Raw genomic sequence first — 26774 nt, forward strand, 5'->3', positions numbered from 1 at the left:
AAATTTTCAATGTTATTCATCATAATTAGGACGAAAAAGTACCGTCTGATGTAGTATCTGTAGATTTTCAAAAGGCTTTCGATAAAGTACAGTACAAGAGACTTTTTACATAAACTCAAAGCACACACAATCGGTGAAGAACTCTGCACATGGACCAGAGACTAGTTTACCGGAAGAAAGCAGCGTGTAGTTTTAAACGGTGAGGCCTCAGGCTTGGCTAGACGTAAAGAGTTGTGTGCCTCAGGGGTCGGTCTCATATCTAAGATTTCCAAATTTGCTGACGATAGTAAACTAAAAGGTAGAGCTGTAAACAGACGGGATTGCGAAATTATTCAGTGATCTTAACTTACTAGAAGAATGGCCAGACACATGGCAAATGAAGTTTAATGCAGACAAGTGTAAAGTTATGTACTTTGAAGATAAGAATATACTTTACGACTACAGACTATTAGGAAACTCTCCTGCTACAGTAAATAAAGAAAAGGACCTTGGAGTTGTCATCAGCAATAATCTGAAGTACTGTACACTGAACACTGCCAAGCAGCAAGTAAAAAAGGCAACCAAATGTTAAGTTTCATAGCCAGGAACGTAGATCACAAGACACCAAAAACAATTCTCACACTTCATAATTCTCTAGTAAGATCACACCTTGAAAATGCAGTCCAGTCTTGGTCACCAAACTGTAAAAAAAAGACGTGGAAAAATTAGAACAAGTACAGAGACGCGCGACAAAATTGATCCCATCACCTTAGAATTCTGGCATACGAAGAAAGACTAAAACAAATGGATCTCTTTTCCCTTAAAAAACATAGACTTCGCGGCGACTTAATCAAAGTGTTAAAAATTCTGAACAAGTTCGAAAAAGTAAACCACAAACATCTTTTCGAAATACAAGAAAATACGGTTACTGAGACAAACGGAATAAAACACAAAGCTAAAAGATGTAGTAGCACCGGAATATGCTACCGTCAGACGTATTGAATGCTATAACTGTAAATACTTTCAAAACTTGTTTAGATATATATTTCATAGATTCATGTATAATCTGTGAGAAATGTTAGAAATAAGCTGTATAAACGACAGCGGTAACGGGATCAGTAGCAGGGGGAAATCGGTAATAGCTTAAAAAAACTGGTGAGCGAAATTACATTTTCTTGTCAAGTTAAACTACTTATCTTTTTTTTCTTCTTCTTTTACCAGACAATCCAGTCTTGGGCCAATCAGGCCTCCTGTTGTCTGTTTTTCTCATGTAAACATTTTTTTTCCAAAAAACCTATCGTCCTCCGCACAACCCTATATATGTCCATGCCTCGAAACTACATAATATTGCTGGGACCAAATATTCCTTCAAGCATACCCAATTTTGTCCAACAAATAAAGTTCTTTCTTTCCACATGTTCTTCATTGCTCTTAGAGACTTTGCCTCCTGCCCCAGCCTATGACTCTCTTTCTCTTCCATGGCTCTATTTGCTGCCATCTCCACTCCCAGGTATCTAAAACACCTCACTTCCTCCAATTTTCCTCCATTCAGACTAACACCTCATCTAACCTGTCCATTAACTCGGGTAAACTGATAACCTTGCTTTAACTCACATTCATTCTCAACTTCTTCCTTTTACACACTCGTCCATACTTAGTCACCAATTTCTTTTATTCCTCACTCGAATAAGCCACCAGTGTCGTAACATCAGCAAACAACGACAAACTCGCCCTCTCTCCAATCAGTCGCATTTACCTCCCTCATTACTCCATCCGTAAACAAACAGAACAACCATGGTGACGTTATACATCCCTGGAACCATTCACTTTCCTCTATTCCTACTCTTACACAATAAAAGCTTCCCACTGCTTCTAGCACCTTTCTTCCCAAATGGTATATTTTTAAGACCATCTACAAAGTTCTTATCAACCCTACCATATGTTTTCACCGAATCCATAAATTCCACATACAAATCTGTCTGTGTCTTTACGTATTTCAAACCTAAATTCTTCAAAGGAGACATCTGATCCACACAGCCTTTACCACTTCTGGAACTACACTGCTCCTCCTCAATCTCGTGTTCTGTATATGCCTTCATCCACTTAATACCCCTATACAATTTTCCAAGTATGCTTATTAAACTTGTGCCTCTGTAGTTTGAACACACGTTCCTTTATACAGTGGCGCTATACATGCATTCCACCAATCCTTACGCACTTCACCATGATCCATACACACACTGAATATCCTTACCAACCAATCAACAGCATAATCACCCCGTTTTTCAATTAATTCAACAGCAATACCATCCACCCCGCCACCTTGCCAAATTTCATCATAAGTAAGGATTTCATCACTCCTCTCCACCAAACCAATTTCCCTGACTCTCAGTTGGGACACCACTCACCAAAACACCAGACATCTGCCAATATATCATCAAACACATTCAACAGTCCTTCAAAATATTCACTCCATCACTACCTGTTATCATTTCTCTTTTGATCCCTTCACCGATGTTGCCATTCGTTCTCTCGTTTTTCGCACATTATTTTCCTCCTTCCCAAACATCTCTTTATTCTCCCTAAAGTTTAATGATGATCTGTCAACCCAACACTCATTTGCTCCCTTTTTCAACCCCTGCACCTTTTTCTTGACCGCCTGCCTCTTTTTCTTATACATTTTCCAGTCAATTGCACTCCTTCCTTGTAAGCACCGTCCAAACGCTTCTCTTTTCTGTCTCACTATCAGTTTTACTTCTTCATCCCACCACTCACTACCCTTTCTAATGTGCCCACCTCCCAACTCTCTCATGCCTCATGCATCTCTTGCACATGCTATCACTGTTTCTCTAAATACTTGCCATTCATCACAAACTCCAGTCTGTACAATCATCAGAATTTCTAAAATGATTAAAGAAGGCATTTGATTCTTGTTCTCATCTTTTAGTATATTTATGTTGCTTAAGTCAAGCATAAAGATCCTTATCAGTATGCCCAGTATGAAACATTTACATTTTTTGCATGGTTCTCTATAAACGCAGCCCGCAGAACTTTCTGGTTAATTCTGAATTGAAATATTCTTTGTAGTATTGTTGTTGCTTAAGGCAACATTTACATTAAAGGGTTTAAGCAACCTGGGAAATAATGTTAAATTATTACTAAAAGAGAAAACTAAAAGATTCTTGGGGTCAAAGGAATGATTGGCATCAAATCTATAAAATATTTCTGGACGTCTAAACTTGGATTAAATAGAATGTCTTCTCAAACCTGTCTCCAGTATGTTCTGGACTGCATGTACGTAATGCGCTAAGGAAAATAGACTGTAATGATAATGATTTAACTTTGTCATGTTCAGGTGAGTTATGATAGATGCATGAGCAAACACTGATATGGTTTCTGCATACGCTAAACATAAACATGTTTCCATCCGTATGGATCATTCATCTAGAAATGATAACGTACCATTTTTTCAACTTCTACAGTAAAGCTGTTGGAAGGTAGTGGAGGGAGAAATGGTTGTAAATTTTCTTTTGTTGGCAAAACACAGAACATCAAGTACATATCTTATTGCATTAAAGGGTATGATTTACCCGAAAAATTTAGTTTCAAAGAATTCAAGGTTTACCAATGGATTACCAATTCGCAACCAAATTTCTGGGCATAATACATATATATATATATATACGAATAAAGTGTATATGAACTCGCACCTTCATAGAACATACAAAGCTCCATCAGCCAGGATCGAACCTGGGACCCCTTGTGCAAGAGGCAGGCATGCTAACCGCTAGGCTAAGGGACTGTATAATAGGAAACAACTATTCGAAATACTAAGTACTCGAATACCCTTCGTCTCACAATGGTGAGCAACGGGGTCTATCGGTTGTTTCCGAACAGAACACATAGCCAGCTGAAAGCGTTTTACCAAACCTGACTGTACAACGCGGAGTTATATGAATACGAATAAAGTGTATATGAACGCGCACCTTCATAGAACATACAAAGCTCCATCAGCCAGGATCGAACCTGGGACCCCTTGTGCAAGAGGCAGGCATGCTAACCGCTAGGCTAAGGGACTGTATAATAGTAAACAACTATTCGAAATACTAAGTACTCGAATACCCTTCGTCTCACAATGGTGAGCAACGGGGTCAATCGGTTGTTTCCGAACAGAACACATAGCCAGCTGAAAGCGTTTTACCAAACCTGACTGTACAACGCGGAGTTATATGAATACGAATAAAGTGTATATGAACGCGCAACCTTCATAGAACATACAAAGCTCCATCAGCCAGGATCGAACCTGGGACCCCTTGTGCAAGAGGCAGGCATGCTAACCGCTAGGCTAAGGGACTGTATAATAGTAAACAACTATTCGAAATACTAAGAATGGATCACAAAAATTCTGATCCGTTCCAATATATACATATATATATATATATATATATATATATATATATATATATATATATATATATTGGAATGGATCACAACTTTGCGCGTGATCAAGATATTCCTATGAGTCCACGGAGAAAATGAAACACGGAAAGTTCCCAAGTGCACTTTCGTGTAATAATCACATCGTCATATATATATATATATATATATATATATATATATATATATATATATATATATATATATATATATATATATTTTTTTTTTTTTATTACACTTTGTCGCTGTCTCCCGCGTTTGCGAGGTAGCGCAAGGAAACAGACGAAAGAAATGGCCCAACCCCCCCCCCCCCATACACATGCATATACATACGTCCACACACAAAAATATACATACCTACACAGCTTTCCATGGTTTACCCCAGACGCTTCACATGCCTTGCTTCAATCCACTGACAGCACGTCAACCCCGGTATACCACATCGCTCCAATTCACTCTATTCCTTGCCCTCCTTTCACCCTCCTGCATGTTCAGGCCCCGATCACACAAAATCTTTTTCACTCCATCTTTCCACCTCCAATTTGGTCTCCCTCTTCTCCTTGTTCCCTCCACCTCCGACACATATATCCTCTTGGTCAATCTTTCCTCACTCATCCTCTCCATGTGCCCAAACCACTTCAAAACACCCTCTTCTGCTCTCTCAACCACGCTCTTTTTATTTCCACACATCTCTCTTACCCTTACATTACTCACTCGATCAAACCACCTCACACCACACATTGTCCTCAAACATCTCATTTCCAGCACATCCATCCTCCTGCGCACAACTCTATCCATAGCCCACGCCTCGCAACCATACAACATTGTTGGAACCACTATTCCTTCAAACATACCCATTTTTGCTTTCCGAGATAATGTTCTCGACTTCCACACATTCTTCAAGGCTCCCAGGATTTTCGCCCCCTCCCCCACCCTATGATCCACTTCCGCTTCCATGGTTCCATCCGCTGCCAGATCCACTCCCAGATATCTAAGACACTTCACTTCCTCCAGTTTTTCTCCATTCAAACTCACCTCCCAATTCACTTGACCCTCAACCCTACTGTACCTAATAACCTTGCTCTTATTCACACTTACTCTTAACTTTCTTCTTCCACACACTTTTCCAAACTCAGTCACCAGCTTCTCCAGTTTCTCACATGAATCAGCCACCAGCGCTGTATCATCAGCGAACAACAACTGACTCACTTCCCAAGCTCTCTCATCCCCAACAGACTTCATACTTGCCCCTCTTTCCAAAACTCTTGCATTCACCTCCCTAACAACCCCATCCATAAACAAATTAAACAACCATGGAGACATCACACACCCCTGCCGCAAACCTACATTCACTGAGAACCAATCACTTTCCTCTCTTCCTACACGTACACATGCCTTACATCCTCGATAAAAACTTTTCACTGCTTCTAACAACTTTCCTCCCACACCATATATTCTTAATACCTTCCACAGAGCATCTCTATCAACTCTATCATATGCCTTCTCCAGATCCATAAATGCTACATACAAATCCATTTGCTTTTCTAAGTATTTCTCACATACATTCTTCAAAGCAAACACCTGATCCACACATCCTCTACCACTTCTGAAACCACACTGCTCTTCCCCAATCTGATGCTCTGTACATGCCTTCACCCTCTCAATCAATACCCTCCCATATAATTTACCAGGAATACTCAACAAACTTATACCTCTGTAATTTGAGCACTCACTCTTATCCCCTTTGCCTTTGTACAATGGCACTATGCACGCATTCCGCCAATCCTCAGGCACCTCACCATTAGTCATACATACATTAAATAACCTTACCAACCAGTCAACAATACAGTCACCCCCTTTTTTAATAAATTCCACCGCAATACCATCCAAACCTGCTGCCTTGCCGGCTTTCATCTTCCGCAAAGCTTTCACTACCTCTTCTCTGTTTACCAAATCATTTTCCCTAACCCTCTCACTTTGCACACCACCTCGACCAAAACACCCTATATCTGCCACTCTATCATGAAACACATTCAACAAACCTTCAAAATACTCACTCCATCTCCTTCTCACATCACCACTACTTGTTATCAGTTGAGGGTCAAGTCAATTGGGAGGTGAGTTTGAATGGAGAAAAACTGGAGGAAGTGAAGTGTTTTAGATATCTGGGAGTGGATCTGGCAGCGGATGGAACCATGGAAGCGGAAGTGGATCATAGGGTGGGGGAGGGGGCGAAAATTCTGGGAGCCTTGAAGAATGTGTGGAAGTCGAGAACATTATCTCGGAAAGCAAAAATGGGTATGTTTGAAGGAATAGTGGTTCCAACAATGTTGTATGGTTGCGAGGCGTGGGCTATGGATGGAGTTGTGCGCAGGAGGATGGATGTGCTGGAAATGAGATGTTTGAGGACAATGTGTGGTGTGAGGTGGTTTGATCGAGTAAGTAACGTAAGGGTAAGAGAGATGTGTGGAAATAAAAAGAGCGTGGTTGAGAGAGCAGAAGAGGGTGTTTTAAAATGGTTTGGGCACATGGAGAGAATGAGTGAGGAAAGATTGACCAAGAGGATATATGTGTCGGAGGTGGAGGGAACGAGAAGTGGGAGACCAAAGTGGAGGTGGAAAGATGGAGTGAAAAAGATTTTGTGTGATCGGGGCCTGAACATGCAGGAGGGTGAAAGGAGGGCAAGGAATAGAGTGAATTAGATCGATGTGGTATACCGGGGTTGACGTGCTGTCAGTGGATTGAATTAGGGCATGTGAAGCGTCTGGAGTAAACCATGGAAAGCTGTGTAGGTATGTATATTTGCGTGTGTGGACGTGTATTTATATACATGTGTATGAGGGTGGGTTGGGCCATTTGTTTCGTCTGTTTCCTTGCGCTACCTCGCAAACGCGGGAGACAGCGGCAAAAAAAAAGAAAATATATATATATATATATATATATATATATATATATATATATATATATATATATATATATATATATTTGTTTCATACTATTCGCCATTTCCCGCGTTAGCGAGGTAGCGTTAACAGAGGACTAGACCTTTGCGGGAATATCCTTACCTGGCCCCCTTCTCTGTTCCTTCTTTTGGAAAAAAAAAAAAAAGAAACCCGAGAGGGGTGGATTTCCAGCCCCCCGCTACCTTCCCTTTTAGTCGCCTTCTACGACACGCAGGGAATACATGGGAAGTATTCTTTCTCCCCTATCCCCAGGGATAATATATATATATATATATATATATATATATATATATATATATATATATATATATATATATATATATATATATATATATATATATTGGAAAGGATCACAATTTTGCGCGTGATCAAGATATTCCTATGAATCCACGGGGAAAATGAAACACGAAAAGTTCCCAAGTGCACTTTCGTGTAATAATCACATCATCAGGGGAGACACAAGAGAGAAATATAGCAGTCAGTTGATATACATGGAAGAGACGAAGCTAGGACGCCATTTTGTAAGCATGTGATTGTCCAAAACATACAACGAGCGTTCATAAACTTATCATTTTACAAATCTTATCAACAATAAAGTTATCTAATTTGTATAGACCATCACTAATATTAAGATTATAATTCTTTGTGTATTTGATAATAGAAGATTTAATGATATTTCTCTTGGTAACAGAGTTAGAATTAACAACTGAGATGGCGTTACTCCAGTTAATACAATGATCATAGTTTTTAACATGATTAAACAAGGCATTTGATTCTTGTCCCGTTCTTATACTATATTTATGTAGCTTAAGTCTAACAGAAAGATCCTTACCAGTCTGACCAACATAAAATTTTTCACAGTTTCCACAAGAAATTTTATAGATGCAACCAAGAGAATTTTCTGGTAAATTCCTAATTAAGATATTCTTTATAGTATTATTGTTGCTAAAGGCAACATTAACATTAAAGGATTTAAGCAACATGGGAAGCAAAGTGAAATTATTATTAAAAGGGAGAACTAAAAGATTCTTGGTGTCAGTGGGAGGTTTGAGCTCAACTCTATAAAATGATTTCTTTGCTAACTTCAGGGATTTATCAATGAAAGATCTAGGGTACTTAAACTGAGATCCAGTAGAATATATCTTCTCAAACTCATCATCAATAAACTCTGGACTGCAAATACGTAATGCCCTTAGGAACATTGATTGAAATGATGATAATTTAACTCTGTCATGTTGAGATGAGTAATAATGGATATATGAGCATACATTGGTGGGTTTTCTGTATATGCTAAACTTAAACTTGTTTCCTTGTCTATGAATCATGCGATCTAAAAATGGTAACATACCATTATTTTCATTTTCTAAAGTAAATTTGATAGAAGGTACTAAATTGTTAAGTAAGGGGAGACATATTTCTAAATTTTCATTTGTTGGCCAAACACAAAGAACATCGTCTACATACCTAAACCAAATTGTATTAGAAGGTAAGATATCCTTTAGTAATTTTGTTTCAAAAAATTCCATATGAAGATTACTTAATACAGGTGAAAGAGGGTTACCCATTGCCATACCAAATTTTTGAGCATAATAATCTCCATTAAATTGAAATACACAGTCTTTTATACACAATTTTATCAATTCAATGAAATTAGACTTTGAAACAGGTAAATGAATATCATCCAAGACACCAAATAAATATTCTAAAAGGTCATCAACTGGAACTTTAGTGAAAAGTGAGGAAACATCAAAGCTAACTAGTTTGAAATCATAATTAATACTGATATTGTTTAGCTTGTTGACAAAATCTACATTGTTCATGATATCAAAATTTGATACATTACCCACTAAAGGGCTTAATAAGGAAACTAACCATTTTGATAATTTATATGTGATGGAGCCTACTGAACTCACTATAGGTCTTCCTGGAAAGTTTTGTTTATGTGTTTTGATAAGTCCATACATATATGGCAATGAAGGGGACAAAGATGACAAATTTTTGATAAGGGAAATGCTACCTTTCAACAACAACTTCATTTCTTTATTGAAGTGAGAATTAACTGCTTCTAAGGGATTTTTACTAATTTTAGAATATGTTGTGTTATCATTTAGAAGATCATTTATTTTAGATAGATAGTTACTTTTGTCTAAAATCACAACAGTGTTATCCTTATCTGCTTTAGTAATATGTATATCCTTGTCTTTTTTTAAGGTGTTAATAGCTCTTATGAATCTTTTAGGGCAATTAGCTTCCACTAAAAGATTTATAAGGGCTATTAGCACCTTAAAAAAAGACAAGGATATACATATCACTAAAGCAGATAAGGCTAACACTGTTGTGATTTTAGACAAAAGTATCTATTTATCTAAAATGAATGATCTTCTAAATGATAACACAACATATTCTAAACTTAGTAAAAATCCCTTAGAAGCAGTTAATTCTCACTTCAATAAAGAAATGAAGTTGTTGTTGAAAGGTAACATTTCCCTTATCAAAAATTTGTCATCTTTGTCCCCTTCATTGCCATATATGTATGGACTTATCAAAACACAAACAAAATTTTCCAGGCTCCATCACATATAAATCATCAAAATGGTTAGTTTCCTTATTGAGCCCTTTAGTGGGTAATGTATCAAATTCTAATATCATGAACAATGTAGATTTAGTCAACAAGCTAAACAATATCAATATCAATTTTGATTTCAAACTAGTTAGCTTTGATGTTTCCTCACTTTTCACTACAGTTCCAATTGATGACCTTTTAGAATATCTATTTGATGTCTTGGATGATATTCATTTACCTGTTTCAAAGTCTAATTTCATTGAATTGATAAAATTATGTATAAAAGACTGTGTATTTCAGTTTAATGGAGATTATTATGCTCAAAAATTTGATATGGCAATGGGTAACCCTCTTTCACCTGTATTAAGTAATCTTTATATGGAATTTTTTGAAACAAAATTACTAAAGGATATCTTACCTTCTAATGCAATTTGGTTTAGGTATGTAGATGATGTTCTTTGTGTTTGGCTAACAAATGAAAATTTAGAAATATTTCTCCCCTTACTTAACAATTTAGTACCTTCCATCAAATTTACTGTAGAAAATGAAAATAATGGTATGTTACCATTTTTAGATTGCATGATCCATAGACAAGGAAACAAGTTTAAGTTTAGCATATACAGAAAACTCATCAATATATGCTCATATATCCATTATTACTCATCTCAACATGACAGAGTTAAATCATCATCATTTCAATCAATGTTCCTTAGGGCATTACGTATTTGCAGTCTAGAGTTTATTGATGATGAGTTTGAGAAGATATATTCTATTAGATCTAAGTTAAAGTACTCTAGATCTTTCATTGATAAATCCCTGAAGTCAGCAAAGAAATCATTTTATAGAGTTGAGCCCAAACCTCCCATTGACACCAAGAATCTTTTAGTTCTCCCTTTTAATAATAATTTCACTTTGCTTCCCATGTTGCTTAAATCTTTTAATGTAAATGTTGCCTTTAGCAACAATAATACTATAAAGAATATCTTAATTAGGAATTCACCAGAAAATTCTCTTGGTTGCATCTATAAAGTTCCTTGTGGAAACTGTGATAAATTTTATGTTGGTCAGACTGGTAAGGATCTTTCTGTTAGACTTAAGCAACATAGATATAGTATAAGAACGGGGCAAGAATCAAATGCCTTGTTTGATCATGTTAAAAACTATGATCATTGTATTAACTGGAGTAACGCCATCTCAGTTGTTAATTCTAACTCTGTTACCAAGAGAAATATCATTGAATCTTCTATTATTAAATACACAAAGAATTATAATGTTAATATTAGTGATGGTCTGGACAAATCAGATAACTTTATTGTTGATAAGATTCGTAAAATGATAAGTTTATGAACGCTCGTTGTATGTTTTGGACAATCACATGTTTACCAAATGGCATCCTAGCTTCGTCTCTTCCATGTATATCAATTGACTGATATATTTCTCTCTTATATATATATATATATGTTTTCTATTATTATACTTTATTGCTGTCTTCCGCGTTAGCGACGTAGCGCAAGGAAACAGACGAAAGAATGGACCAACCCACCCACATACACGTCCAGACACGCACATATGCATACCTATACATTTCAACATATACATATATATAGATACATAGATACACTGACATATACATATATACGCATATACATAATTCATACTTGCTGCCTTTATTCATTCCCACCGCCACCACGCCACACATGATATGACACCTCCCCTAACCCTGTATGCGCAAGAGGTAGCGCTAGGGAAAGACAACAAAGGCCACATTTGTTCACACTCATTCTATATCTGTCATGTATAATGCACCGAAGCCACAGCTCCCTCTCCACATCCAAGCCCCACAAAACTTTCCGTGGTTCAATCCACTGACAGCACGTCGACCCCGGTATACCACAGCGTTCCAGTTCACTCTATTCCTTGCACGCCTTTCACCCTCTTGCATGTTCAAGCCCCGATCGCTCAAAATCTTTTTCACTCCATCCTTCCACCTCCAATTTAGTCTCCCACTTCTCCTCGTTCCCTCCACCTCTGATACATATATCCTCTTTGTCAATCTTTCCTCACTCATTCTCTCCACGTGACCAAACCATTTTAAAACACCCTCTTCTGCTCTCTCAACCACACTTTTTCTATTACCACACATCTCTCTTACCCTTTCATTACCTATTCGGTCAAACCACGTCACACCACATAGTGTCCTCAAGCATCTCATTTCCAACACATACACCCTCCTCAACACAACCTTATCTACAGTCCACGACTCGCAACCATATAACATTGTTGGAACCACTATTCCTTCAAACATACCCATTTTTGCTTTCCGAGATAATGTTCTCACCTTCCACACATTCTTCAACGCTCCCAGAACCTTCTCCCACCCTGTGACTCTCTTCTGCTTCCATGGTTCCATCTGCTGCCAAATCCACTAATAGATATCTAAAACATTTCACTTCCTAAAGTTTTTCTCCATTCAAACTCACCTCCCAACTGACTTGTCCCTTAACCCTACTATACCTGATAAACTTGCTTTTATTCACATTTACTCTCAGCTTTTTTCTTTCACACACTTTACCGAACTCAGTTACCATCTTCTGCAGTTTCTCATCCGAATCAGCCAACAACATCAGCAAACAACAACTGACTCACTTCCCAAGCCCTCTCATCCACAACAGATTGCATACTTGCCCCTCTCTCCCAGTAGGAAATAACTACTCGAATACTATGTACTCGAATACCCTTCGTCTCACTTTGGTGAGCATCGGGGTCTACACCGGTCATTTCCCAACAGGCGCATTTATCCAGCAGATAGCATTTTCCCGAACCTAACTGTACAACGCGGAGGTATATGAATACGAACATAGTGCTTATATATATATATATATATATATATATATATATATATATATATATATATATATATATATATATATATATATATATATATATATATATATATATATATATATGTATATATATATATATATATATATATATATATATATATATATATATATATATATATATATATATATATATATATATATATATATATATATATATATATATATATATATATATATATATATATATATATATATATATATATATATATATAGGGTGTTTTGGTCGAGGTGGTGTGCAAAGTGCGAGGGTTAGGGAAAATGAGTTGGTAAACAGAGAAGAGGTAGCAAAAGCTTTGCGGAAGATGAAAGCCGGCAAGGCAGCAGGTTTGGATGGTATTGCAGTGGAATTTATTAAAAAAAGGGGGTGACTGTATTGTTGACTGGTTGGTAAGGTTATTTAATGTATGTATGACTTATGGTGAGGTGCCTGAGGATTGGCGGAATGCGTGCATAGTGCCATTGTACAAAGGCAAAGGGGATAAGAGTGAGTGCTCAAATTACAGAGGTATAACTTTGTTGAGTATTCCTGGCAAATTATATGGGAGGGTATTGATTGAGAGGGTGAAGGCATGTACAGAGCATCAGATTGGGGAAGAGCAGTGTGGTTTCAGAAGTGGTAGAGGATGTGTGGATCAGGTGTTTGCTTTGAAGAATGTATGTGAGAAATACTTAGAAAAGCAAATGGATTTGTATGTAGCATTTATGGATCTGGAGAAGGCATATGATAGAATTGATAGAGATGCTTTGTGGAAGGTATTAAGAATATATGGTGTGGGAGGCAAGTTGTTAGAAGCAGTGAAAAGTTTTTATCGAGGATGTAAGGCATGTGTACGTGTAGGAAGAGAGGAAAGTGATTGGTTCTCAGTGAATGTAGGTTTGCGGCAGGGGTGTGTGATGTCTCCATGGTTGTTTAATTTGTTTATGGATGGGGTTGTTAGGGAGGTGAATGCAAGAGTTTTGGAAAGAGGGGCAAGTATGAAGTCTGTTGGGGATGAGAGAGCTTGGGAAGTGAGTCAGTTGTTGTTCGCTGATGATACAGCGCTGGTGGCTGATTCATGTGAGAAACTGCAGAAGCTGGTGACTGAGTTTGGTAAAGTGTGAAAGAAGAAAGTTAAGAGTAAATGTGAATAAGAGCAAGGTTATTAGGTACAGTAGGGTTGAGGGTCAATTCAATTGGGAGGTGAGTTTGAATGGAGAAAAACTGGAGGAAGTGAAGTGTTTTAGATATCTGGGAGTGGATCTGGCAGCGGATGGAACCATGGAAGCGGAAGTGGATCATAGGGTGGGGGAGGGGGCGAAAATTCTGGGAGCCTTGAAGAATGTGTGGAAGTCGAGAACATTATCTCGGAAAGCAAAAATGGGTATGTTTGAAGGAATAGTGGTTCCAACAATGTTGTATGGTTGCGAGGCATGGACTATGGATAGATTGGTGCGCAGGAGGATGGATGTGCTGGAAATGAGATGTTTGAGGACAATGTGTGGTGTGAGGTGGTTTGATCGAGTAAGTAACGTAAGGGTAAGAGAGATGTGTGGAAATAAAAAGAGCGTGGTTGAGAGAGCAGAAGAGGGTGTTTTGAAATGGTTTGGTCACATGGAGAGAATGAGTGAGGAAAGATTGACCAAGAGGATATATGTGTCGGAGGTGGAGGGAACGAGGAGAAGAGGGAGACCAAATTGGAGGTGGAAAGATGGAGTGAAAAAGATTTTGTGTGATCGGGGCCTGAACATGCAGGAGGGTGAAAGGAGGGCAAAGAATAGAGTGAATTGGAGCGATGTGGTACCATACCGGGGTTGACGTGCTGTCAGTGGATTGAATCAAGGCATGCGTATGGGGGTGGGTTGGGCCATTTCTTTCGTCTGTTTCCTTGCGCTATCTCGCAAACGCGGGAGACAGCGACAAAGCAAAAAAAAAAAAGAAAAAAAAAATATATATATATATATATATATATGTATATATATATATATATATATATATATATATATATATATATATATATATATATATATATATATATATATGTATATATATATATATATATATATATATATATATATATATATATATATATATATATATATATATATATATATATATATATATATATATATATATATATATATATATATTTCTTTTTCTTTCAAACTATTCGCCATTTCCCGCATTAGCAAGGTAGCGTTAAGAACAGAGGACTGGGCCTATGAGGGAATATCCTCACCTGGCCCCCTTCTCTGTTCCTTCTTTTGAAAAAAAAAAAAAAAATGAGAGGGGAGGATTTCCAGCCCCCCGCTCCCTCCCCACTTGGTCGCCTTCTACGACACGCAGGGAATACCTAGGAAGTATTCTTTCTACCCTATCCCTCCTTTCACCCTCCTGCATGTTCAGGCCCCGATCACACAAAATCTTTTTCACTCTATCTTTCCACCTCCAATTTGGTCTCCCTCTTCTCCTCGTTCCCTCCACCTCCGACACATATATCCTCTTGGTCAATCTTTCCTCACTCATTCTCTCCATGTGCCCAAACCATTTCAAAACACCCTCTTCTGCTCTCTCAACCACGCTCTTTTTATTTCCACACATCTCTCTTACCCTTATGTTACTTACTCGATCAAACCACCTCACACCACACATTGTCCTCAAACATCTCATTTCCAGCACATCCATCCTCCTGCGCACAACTCTATCTATAGCCCACGCCTCGCAACCATACAACATTGTTGGAATAACTATTCCTTCAAACATACCCATTTTTGCTTTCCGAGATAATGTTCTCGACTTCCACACATTCTTCAAGGCTCCCAGAATTTTCGCCCCCTCCCCCACCCTATGATCCACTTCCGCTTCCATGGTTCCATCCGCTGCCAGATCCACTCCCAGATATCTAAAACACTTTACTTCCTCCAGTTTTTCTCCATTCAAACTTACCTCCCAGTTGACTTGACCCTCAACCCTACTGTACCTAATAACCTTGCTCTTATTCACATTTACTCTTAACTTTCTTCTTTCACACACTTTACCAAACTCAGTCACCAGCTTCTGCAGTTTCTCACATGAATCAGCCACCAGCGCTGTATCATCAGCGAACAACAACTGACTCACTTCCCAAGCTCTCTCATCCCCAACAGACTTCATACTTGCCCCTCTTTCCAAAACTCTTGCATTCCCCTCCCTAACAACCTCATCCATAAACAAATTAAACAACCATGGAGACATCACACACCCCTGTCGCAAACCTACATTCACTGAGAACCAATCACTTTCCTCTATTCCTACATATATATATATATATATATATATATATATATATATATATATATATATATATATATATATATATATATATATATATATATATATATATATATATATATATATATATATACCTCAAATTACAGAGGTATAAGTTTGTTGAGTATTCCTGGTAAATTGTATGGGAGGATATTGATTGAGAGGGTAAAGGCATGTACAGAGCATCAGATTGGGGAAAAGCAGTGTGGTTTCAGAAGTGGTAGAGCATGTGTGGATCAGGTGTTTGCTTTGAAGAATGTATGTGAGAAATACTTAGAAAAGCAAATGGATTTGTATGTAGCATTTATGGATCTGGAGAAGGCATATGATAGAGTTGATAGAGATGCTCTGTGGAAGGTATTAAGAATATATGGTGTGGGAGGCAAGTTGTTAGAAGCAGTGAAAAATTTTTATCGAGGATGTAAGGCATGTGTACGTGTAGGAAGAGAGGAAAGTGATTGGTTCTCAGTGAATGTAGGTTTGCGGCAGGGGTGTGTGATGTCTCCATGGTTGTTTAATTTGTTTATGGATGGGGTTGTTAGGGAGGTGAATGCAAAAGTTTTGGAAAGAGGGGCAAGTATGAAGTCTGTTCGGGATGAGAGAGCTTGGGAAGTGAGTCAGTTGTTGTTCGCTGATGATACAGCGCTGGTGGCTGATTCATGTGGGAAACTGCAGAAGCTGGTGACTGAGTATGGTAAAGTGTGTGAGAGAAGAGAGTTAAGAGTAAACGTGAATAAGAGCAAGGTTATTAGGTACAGTAGGGTTGAGGGTCAAGTCAATTGGGATGTAAGTTTGAATGGAGAAAAACTGGAGGAAGTGAAGTGTTTTAGATATCTGGGAGTGGATCTGGCAGCGGATGGAACCATTGAAGCGGAAGTGAATCATAGGGTGGGGGAGGGGGCGAAAATTCTGGGAGCCTTGAAGAATGTTTGGAAGTCGAGAACATTATCTCGGAAAGCAAAAATGGGTATGTTTGAAGGAATAGTGGTTCCAACAATGTTGTATGGTTGCGAGGCGTGGGCTATGGATAGATTTGTGCGCAGGAGGGTGGATGTGCTGGAAATGAGATGTTTCAGGACAATATGTGGTGTGAGGTGGTTTGATCGTGTAAGTAATGTAAGGGTAAGAGAGATGTGTGGAAATAAAAATAGTATGGTTGAGAGAGCAGAAAAGGGTGTTTTCAAATGGTTTGGTCACATGGAGAGAATGAGTGAGGAAAGATTGACCAATAGGATATATGTGTCAGAGGTGGAGGGAAGGAGAAGAAGTGGGAGACCAAATTGGAGGTGGAAAGATGGAGTGAAAAAGATTTTGAGTGATCGGGGCCTGAACATGCAGAAGGGTGAAAGGCGTGCAAGGAATAGAGTGAATTGGAACGATGTGGTATACCGGGGTCGATGTGCTGTCAATGGATTGAACCAGGGCATGTGAAGCGTCTGCGGTAAACCATGGAAAGTTCTGTGGGGCCTGGATATGGAAAGGGAGCTGTGGTTTCGGTGCATTATTACATGACAGATAGAGACTGAGTGTGAACGAATGGGGCCTTTGTTGTCTTTTCCTAGCGCTACCTCGCACACATGAGGGGGAGGGGGTTGTTATTCCATGTGTGACGAGGTGGGGTGGGAATAAATAAAGGCAAACAATATGAATTATGTACATGTGTATATATGTATATGTCTGTGTGTGTGTATATATATGTGTACATTGAGATGTATAGGTATGTATATTTGCGTGTGTGGCCGTGTATGTATATGCATGTGTATGTGGGTGGGGTGAGCCATTTCTTTCGTCTGTTTCCTTGCGCTACCACGCTAACGCGGAAGACAGCAACAAAGCAAAATAAATGATATATATATATATATATATATATATATATATATGTTTTGGACAATCACATGTTTACCAAATGGCATCCTAGCTTCGTCTCCTCGATGTATATCAACTGACTTATATTTCTCTCTTGTGTCTCACCTGATGATGTGACCATTACACGAAAGTGCACTTGGGAACTTTTCGTGTTTCATTTTCCCCGTAGACTCATAGGAATATATATATATATATATATATATATATATATATATATATATATATATATATATATATATATATATATATATATATATATATATATATATATGTGTGTGTGTGTTGGTGTGTGTGTGTGTGTGTGTGTGTGTGTCTGTGTGTCTGTGTGTGTGTGTATACATATATGGCGTTGTTGGTGCCGGCAGCGTGACCTAAGCCGAGCGTGATGGGTGGCCGGTGTCTGCTGCTGGTGACGGTGGCCATGTTGGCAGTATCGTGGGCGGTGGCAGAGGACAACACTACCTCCGCTCCAGTGACGCCCTTCTTCCCTGAAGGCGATAATTTCTACTTCGACATCGACCCTTCCGATCCCCTCTACGATGAAATGACTGCAGAGGCGGCTCCTTCCCCTGCAAAGATGTCAGAGGTTCTCGAACTACCTTCTATAGGAAAGTCAACAACCAGGAACACAAGTAAGTTATCCTATCGCCCAACTTACTGTACCTCACACGTGTGGAATCATAAGAAACTATCAAATGTTTATAATCATGATAACTGCTTATGTTTGTTTCTCTATCATTTTACATCAGTTTGCTGTACTTTGTTTTTTAATCATTAGTGAACACAGTGCTATAATGTAGGTCAGATGGCTAATGTCACACATCAGTTATACGTATGCGGATGGAGAGAATATTTACCTTTTCTTTTTACTATTTAAGTCAGCAATGTTACCTGAATATAGCGCGTTTTAGTATATAAAGTTTGTTGATATATAATATAAGAGAAATAGGGCAGTTGTTGTCCCCTTCCCTCGACCAATACATGAGTCACTCTCCCAAACTCTCTCTTTTTTTACACCATATGAAGAAGGCATATATCACTGAGAAACTCTAAATACCTTGCAACACATCACTCTAAGGCTCATAAAAGTCAATGCAAAACTATCAGTGCTGAATATCTGGAGACAGTAACCAGTGGTACCACAAGGTATACCTGTGTTAAATTTGATGTGTAGTGTTGATAGACTGAAGTGTTATTTGTACTCACTGTACTCTTTTTTTGTCTACTATTGCCTCTTCCTCCACCACCCCCATTGTCACCTATTGCATTATCGCTATCACAAGTCAAAACCTTCACGTCTATGAAAAACCCATTCCATACGCGTCACAAAGTTTGCGATCCGCAAATTGTACAACTGCTTTCACAGCATCCTTCAACCCCAACAGCTTTTCTTAATCCTTAAGATATCATTCTACAGTCACATTATGGTGCAACATTTACATCCTCCTAAACCCTCCCAAAGTATAAATAACCCGAAGATCCCCTTACAAGTATGGCAATGTTTATACGTCTTCACCTTATCCCAAAACTACACTCGTAGCTCAAGACGTTGTCTGTGTTTCAGGGAACACCTGTGGTCGGCGCAACACCAGAATCATCAACGGACAAGTGACTAAACCGAACGAGTACCCGTGGCAGGTGAGGCAACTAGAGAGTAAAGGCGGGTATGACAAGGTCCTGCGTCGCTCGAGGAACTAACACACACAACAGTCTTACTGTGCAGTTCTGAGGGCGAGCTGTGGGCCAAGAGTGAAGCTGGGGTGTGGCCCAGGAGAGTGAAGTTGTGGTGTGGGTCATAAGAGTGAAGCCGAGGTGTGAGCAAGGAGAGCAAAACCGGAGTGTGGGTCAGGAAAGTGAAGCTGTGGTGTTCGCCAGGAGAGTGAAGCCCGGTTTTGGGCCAGGATATTGGAGCCTGGGTGTGGGTCAGGAGAATGAAACAGGAGTATGGGCCAGCAGAGTGAGGGTGAAGTGTGGGCCAGGAGCGTGAAGCATGGGTGTGGGTGAGAAGAGTAAGGGAGAAGTGTATGCCAGGAATGTGAAGCTGGGATGTGGACCAGGAGAGTGAAACCGGGTTATGGGTCAGGAGATTGAAGCCGGGGTGCGGGCCAGAAGAGTGAGAGTGAAGTGTGGGCCAGGAGACTGAAGCCATGGTGTGGGTTAGGAGATTGAAGCTGGGTTGTGGGTAAGGAGAGTGAATCCGAGGTGTAGGCATGATGAGTGACGGTAAATTGTGGGCCAGGAGAGTGAAGCCGTGGTGTGGGTTAGGAAAGTGAAGCTTTGGTGTCGGCCAGGCGAGCTAAGCCGGAGTATGAGCCAGAAGAGTGTGTGACTGAGACTGAGAGCGAAGAGTGGGCCAGAAGCATGAAGCTGGGGTGTGGGTTAGGAAAGTGAAGCTGGGATATGGGCTAGGAGAGTGAAGCTGGATTATGGGTTAAGAGTGGGCTAGGACAGTGAAAGCGAAGTGTGAACCAGGAGAGTGAAGTTGGGGTGTGAGTCAGAAGTGTGGGCCAGAAGCGTAAGGGCGAAGTGTGGGCTAGGAAAGAGAAGGTGGGTTGTATCCCAAGAGAGTGAAGCCGGGGTGTGGGTCACAAGAGTGAGGGCGAAGTGTGGGCCAGGAGACTGAGGTCGGGATGTGGGTTATGCGAATGAAGCCAGGGTGTGGGCTAGACGCGTAAGGGCGAAGTGTGGGCCAGGAGAGTGAAGCCGAGCTGTGGGTTAGGGGAGTTTAAGCTAGGGTGTGGGTTAAGAGAGTGAAGCCAGGAGAATGAAGCTGGTGTGTGGGCTAGAAGGATGAGAGCGAAGTCAGGGCCAGGAGCGTGAAGCTGAGATGTGAGCCAGGAGAATGAAGCTGGGGTGCGGGTTAGAAGATTGAGTACGAAGTGTGGGCCACGTGCGTGAAGCCGGTGTGTAGGTCAAGAGAGTGAAGCTGGAGTGTGGGTCAGGAGAGTGAAGGCGGAGTCTGGGCCAGGAGCATGAAGCTGAGGTGAAGGTCAGAACAGTGAGATCGAAGTGTGGGTTAGGAGAGTGAAGCTGGAATGTTGGTCAGGTGAGTAAAGTTGGGTGTGAGCCAGAAGGATGAGGGAGAAGTGTGGGCTAGGAGAGTGAGGAAAAAGTGTGGGAAAGGAGAGTGAAGCCGGGGTGTGGACCAGGAGAGTGAAGCCGGCTAGAAGACTGAGAGCGAAGTGTGGGCCACGTGCGTGAATCTGGTGTGGGGGTCAAGAGTGTAAAACTGAGATGTGGGTCAGAAGAGTGAGAGCGAAGTGAGTGCTAGTTGCATGAAGCTGATGTGTGGGTTAAGAGAATGAAGCTCGGGTGTGGGTCAGGAGAGTGAAGCTGGGGTGTGGGTCAGGAGAGTGAAGCTGAGGTGTGGGCGAGGAGAGTGAAGGTAAGATGTGTGCCAGGTGAGAAAATCTGGGGTGTGGGCCAGGAGAGTTAAGCCAGGGTGTGTGCCAGGAGAGTGAAGCTGGGGTTTGGGCCAGAAGAGTGAAGTCAAGATGTGGGCCAGAAGAGTGAAGCCTAGGTGTGGGCCTGGAGAGTTAAAGCAAGGTGTGGGTCAGGAGAGTGAAGCCAGTGTGTGGGCCAGGAGAGTGAGTGCGAGGTATAGGCCAGGAGAGTGAAGCGGGGGTGTGGACCAGGAAAGTAAGGCCGGGATGTGGGCCTGGAGAGTGAAGGTGAAGTGTGGGTCAGGCAGGATGTTGGCCAGGACACTGTTAGCGTGACGTGTTGACTAGACTTACAGCGAAGTTTTGGCCAGGAGTGTTAGTGCGAATGTACGCTAGGAGACTGGAGGCGAGGTTTTAGCCAGGAGCAGGGGGTTGGCCAAGAAAATAAGGGTAGGGTGTAGGTGAGAAACGTGAGTGAAGGTTGCGTATGGTGCATAATAGCGAGGGCAAAATGTGGGACAGAAAAATGATTGAGGAGTCTGAACCAGGAGAATGGGGTATGTGAAAGGAGAGTGAGTGAGATTTACTTCCATACACAGAGCCAAAGTCCATGCTAGGAGGTCTGGTTTTAAAACTACTTGAAAACAATAGATGCGGTCCCCTTAAAAGCAGTAGCAGAAAAGAAGAGCAAAGCGAATGTTCTCTCCCCAATTTCAACCTGAGCTCCAGCCTCCCGAGTTAAAACTTCTATACTATTCTTGATCTTAAAGAATGATAAAATGATTCTTTCTTGCACTCTTAAAGCAGTCGGTGCAAATTAGATATCTAAAATCGTACATATTCATACTTGTTCGCCTTCATCCATTTCTTGCGCAACCCAACCGCACACGAAACAGCATAGGGTTCCATTGAGTCAGCGAGGTAGCGCTAGCAAACAAAGAAATGAATAATGCACGGAAACCACTAGTACCTATTCACATCCAGGCCCAAATACCTTTCCAGTTTACCCCGGACGTTTCACATGCCCTGGTTCAGTTCATTTGCGGCACGTTGACCGCAGCATGATATAGTTCCATTTTTCTCTATTCCGTGCACGGCTTTCACCTTCCTGCATATTCCGGTACCAATCGCTCAAAACATGCTTCAGTGCATCTCTCTAACTCCAATTTCGTCTCCTGCTTCTCCTTGTTACCTTCACGTTTGAAACATGACCTTTTTTAACTTTTCCTCACCCATTCTCTTCATATGTCCAAACCATTTCAGCACACTCTCTACGCTCTCTTGTCTTTATTTCCACACATCTCTCTTACCCTTTCATTATTTATTCTATGAAACCACCTCACACCACATGTCTTCAAACATTTCATTTCCAACACATCCATCCTTTTCTGTCCATGCTTTGCATCCATATGATATTTTTGGAACTACTATTCCTTCCAATATACCATTTTTGCTCTCCGAGATAACGTTTTCTCTTTCCACATGTTCTTTATCGCTCCAATAACCTTCGCCACCTCCCCCACGCTATGAATGTCGATGATGTTAAGATCTTACATGGCTTGCAGATTCGCCTTCTTGGCCGTCTTTATCCCTTACAGATAATTTGTTCTCTGTGTTCAGAAGGGTTTCTGTTAAAATGTTATCAACTTGTTCAGTATTTATCAAGCAACTGAATTCAGTTATTTTGTTTCTGAGAAGGCCATTTAATTTCTTCAATTGATATCTCTACGAGACTGGTGGTATGATTTGTGAACGTAATTTCTAGACCCAGGTGTAACCTATCTCCACTGTCTGGTATGGAGGGTAGGCGTCTCGATCTGACCTCCTTTGCTTGACGTGTAATATGACTTGACCTGACCTCTTCGCCTATACAATGTAGCCTACGAGCCGACTTCTACCAAGCCTTAATTTTCCTTTTTTTACCCTGCAGTTGTAATGCAATTTGATCCTTTAATCGCACAGTTAAAAGTAATGTGTAGGTAGGATATAGTCGAGCAGAGCGAGGACAGGATTTGGGTCAGAAGATTGTGTGAGATTGAGATGTGGGCCAGGAGAGTGTGTGGGAGCGAGGTGTGGGCTAGGAGAGTTAGAGCGAGATAAGTGCAAGGAGAGCAAGCATTAGCTGTGGCCCAGGAAAGTGGGTGACTGTGGGGTGTGGTCCAGGAGAGTGACTAAAAGTGAAGTTTGAGCCAGGAGTGAGTGAGACCGGTGTGCCGGAGGGGCTGGGAGTCTGTCATTATAACCTATGTAAATAGATTGAATATTTTGCCATACAATAGGACCCCTTTTAAACTCTCTGTATTAGAACATAACCAGACACAACCTAGCATGGAACTGACTTTTCATGATATGTCAGGTAATATGAACTGAATAGTCATGGCAGGCAAGGGAGAAGTTCTTCATCATAACCCCTTCTTCATTAGTGTACAACGAATACAAAGGGATGAAAACAACGGACCATTGGATTATCTCAAGGTCGTTTGTAAAAGAGATAAGAATCTGAGGCTATGTACACATTTAACAAATAAAGTCATTTTTGGACTTAAAAACTAACTATTTGTCGAACGTTTTTGGTAAACGTGTCTATATTGTTACTTTCAACAACCCTTATTGGTAAATTATTCCACATTTTTTTCAACATTTTTAAAGAAAAAGTATTTTGCCTATTTCAAGACAGAAAGTTTACCCACTAGTTTGTGTCCATTGCTAGGAGTGAAATCGGGCTGCTCTATCCTTTAACAGCTGCTTTCTTCAATTTCAAGTCCTTTGGTCCTTTTGAAAGCCTGTATAGTCCTCATCTTATTTTTTTTTTCTTAGCTAATTGAATTTAGATCTTTTAGATGGCTTTAGTAGTATTAGTTTTTCCGCTTGGCGATGAACCATGGTAGCTCGCTTGTATTCTCTCCATTGTTTCCATGCGTTTCCTGAATTCAAAGTGGGGACGCACCAGTGAATGGCAAGAATGTGAATTAGTTCTTTAGATATGAAACTGAATACCTTCTCTATGGAGCCTAGAGTTATGCTTGCTCTTTTCACTGCTTCTACGCACTTGCTTAACTTTAAATGATTTGCACTAGTTATACGTAAATTCCTTTCCTCATTTACGTTTTGTAGGTCTACAGAATTCATATTGTATTTTTTCCCCTCTTTTATTTCTGATACGCTAGACTGAAAACGATACTGAGAACTAATTGCGAATTATAAGTCCAGTCCGTCAGATGGTCCACTTCTGTTTGCAACAGTAGACGTTTGTGCTTATGAAGGTCTTTCGTAATATTATTTATCTCGATTAAGTGCATCCCTATTGACACGAGTACTAGGGTAAGATCAACCATATCTCCCTTTACTTTGGGCTCGGATCAACCCCAATACTGTTTACACTGAACTAATGTCAACCATACTCCTGGTTTCACATGACCCAAATCAAACCCACAGCATTTATCACTTAATCAAGGTCAAGTCCACTACCGTTTGCAACTAAGTAAGGTCGGTCAGACTTCCGTATTCATATTTTCTTATCGTCAGCTCAGGAACAAGTTCAGGCCGACTAGTACTAATATCTTGTGTGCTGCAGGTGTGGGTGATGACATTTTGGATTGACGGAAGGGCTGCCAGTTGTGGAGGCTCCATTATCAGCAACCAATGGGTCATGACTGCAGCCCATTGTCTCTCCAGGTGAGCCCTTGCTGTGTCAACAGGTTAGCCCTCACAGTGTAACCAGGAAAGCCCTCATCGTGTTACCAGGAGAACCTTCACTGTTTCACCTTGTGGTCCCTCACTGCGTCACTAGCTGAGCACTTAATGTGTCACCAAGATAGCTCTTACCAGGTCATCAGGTGGACACCCCAGTGTCACTAGGTGAACTTAAACTATATCAATAAGTAAGCCCTCGGTGTCACCAGGTAAGCACTCACCAGGTTACCAGATTAGCCCTCAATATCATCAGATAAGCTCTCACAGGGTTGCCAAATTAACCTTCACTGTCACAAGGTAAGCAATCTCCGTGCCACCAGATGAGGCCCTCATGCCTTACAAAACAAAATAGATATGTTATACGTTCATGCATCAGTAGGGTAGCAAGTAGAATAAAAATGAATAGTAATAATACATTCTTGATATTTTCTCTTTCTGACATCTACAGAAGGATCTTCATCATCTTTAGTAAATCATAACTATTTTCATTTAAAGAACAACTGAAGACACCCGTTGTTATTCTGGGCGCTTTGATCATTTATTCCACCTCCACAGGTCTGTACGGATTCGGAGCATCAGAGTCACTGTTGGCGCCCACGACAGACTGAATCCTGGCACCCACGGGGGATACAATGTTTATGCCGCGGCCTACGCCATTCACTGGGGTTACATGTTCCCTGCTTATGATATAGCACTCATCTAGTAAGTCCAAGGGAGCTCCAGGTGATATATATATATATATATATATATATATATATATATATATATATATATATATATATATATATATATATATATATATATATATATATATATATATATATATGTCTCCATGGTTGTTTAATTTGTTTTTGGATGGGGTTGTTAGGGAGGTGAATGCAAGAGTTTTGGAAAGTGGGGCAAGTATGAAGTCTGTTGGGGATGAGAGAGCTTGGGAAGTGAGTCAGTTGTTGTTCGCTGATGATACAGCGCTGGTGGCTGATTCATGTGAGAAACTGCAAAAGCTGGTGACTGAGTTTGGTAAAGTGTGTGAAAGAAGAAAGTTAAGAGTAAATGTGAATAAGAGCAAGGTTATTAGGTACAGTAGGGTTGAGGGTCAAGTCAACTGGGAGGTGAGTTTGAATGGAGAAAAACTGGAGGAAGTGAAGTGTTTAAGATATCTGGGAGTGGATCTGGCAGCGGATGGAACCATGGAAGCGGAAGTGGATCATAGGGTGGGGGAGGGGGCGAAAATTCTGGGAGCCTTGAAGAATGTGTGGAAGTCGAGAACATTATCTCGGAAAGCAAAAATGGGTATGTTTGAAGGAATAGTGGTTCCAACAATGTTGTATGGTTGCGAGGCGTGGGCTATGGATAGAGTTGTGCGCAGGAGGATGGATGTGCTGGAAATGAGATGTTTGAGGACAATGTGTGGTGTGAGGTGGTTTGATCGAGTAAGTAACGTAAGGGTAAGAGAGATGTGTGGAAATAAAAAGAGCGTGGTTGAGAGAGCAGAAGAGGGTGTTTTGAAATGGTTTGGGCACATGGAGAGAATGAGTGAGGAAAGATTGACCAAGAGGATATATGTGTCGGAGGTGGAGGGAACGAGGAGAAGAGGGAGACCAAATTGGAGGTAGAAAGATGGAGTGAAAAAGATTTTGTGTGATCGGGGCCTGAACATGCAGGAGGGTGAAAGGAGGGCAAGGAATAGAGTGAATTGGA

At 40.4% G+C, this 26774-nt stretch overlaps 1 protein-coding gene across 1 annotated transcript; it reads left to right on the plus strand.

Annotated features, from left to right (window-relative positions):
- Positions 1-18359: 18359 nt before the first annotated feature.
- LOC139755179 (chymotrypsin-like elastase family member 2A) lies at positions 18360-25776 on the plus strand. Its single transcript, XM_071673350.1, has 4 exons — positions 18360-18629; positions 19562-19635; positions 24955-25055; positions 25629-25776. The coding sequence occupies exons 1-4, from the start codon at positions 18383-18385 to the stop codon at positions 25774-25776; spliced, it is 570 nt and encodes a 189-aa protein (XP_071529451.1). The 5' UTR covers positions 18360-18382.
- The last annotated feature ends 998 nt before the right edge of the window (positions 25777-26774 follow it).

The sequence above is a fragment of the Panulirus ornatus genome, chromosome 18 (genome assembly GCF_036320965.1).
Source record: "Panulirus ornatus isolate Po-2019 chromosome 18, ASM3632096v1, whole genome shotgun sequence".
Taxonomy (NCBI): Eukaryota; Metazoa; Arthropoda; class Malacostraca; order Decapoda; family Palinuridae; genus Panulirus; species Panulirus ornatus.

Excerpts from the sequence above, each read along its gene's own strand:
- LOC139755179 (XM_071673350.1), top strand. The coding sequence starts at position 18,383 with ATGGGTGGCCGGTGTCTGCTGCTGGTGACGGTGGCCATGTTGGCAGTA. Across the intron at positions 18,630-19,561 it reads GTCAACAACCAGGAACACAA|GGAACACCTGTGGTCGGCGC; the intron begins GTAAGTTATCCT and ends TCTGTGTTTCAG. Across the intron at positions 19,636-24,954 it reads CGAACGAGTACCCGTGGCAG|GTGTGGGTGATGACATTTTG; the intron begins GTGAGGCAACTA and ends TGTGTGCTGCAG.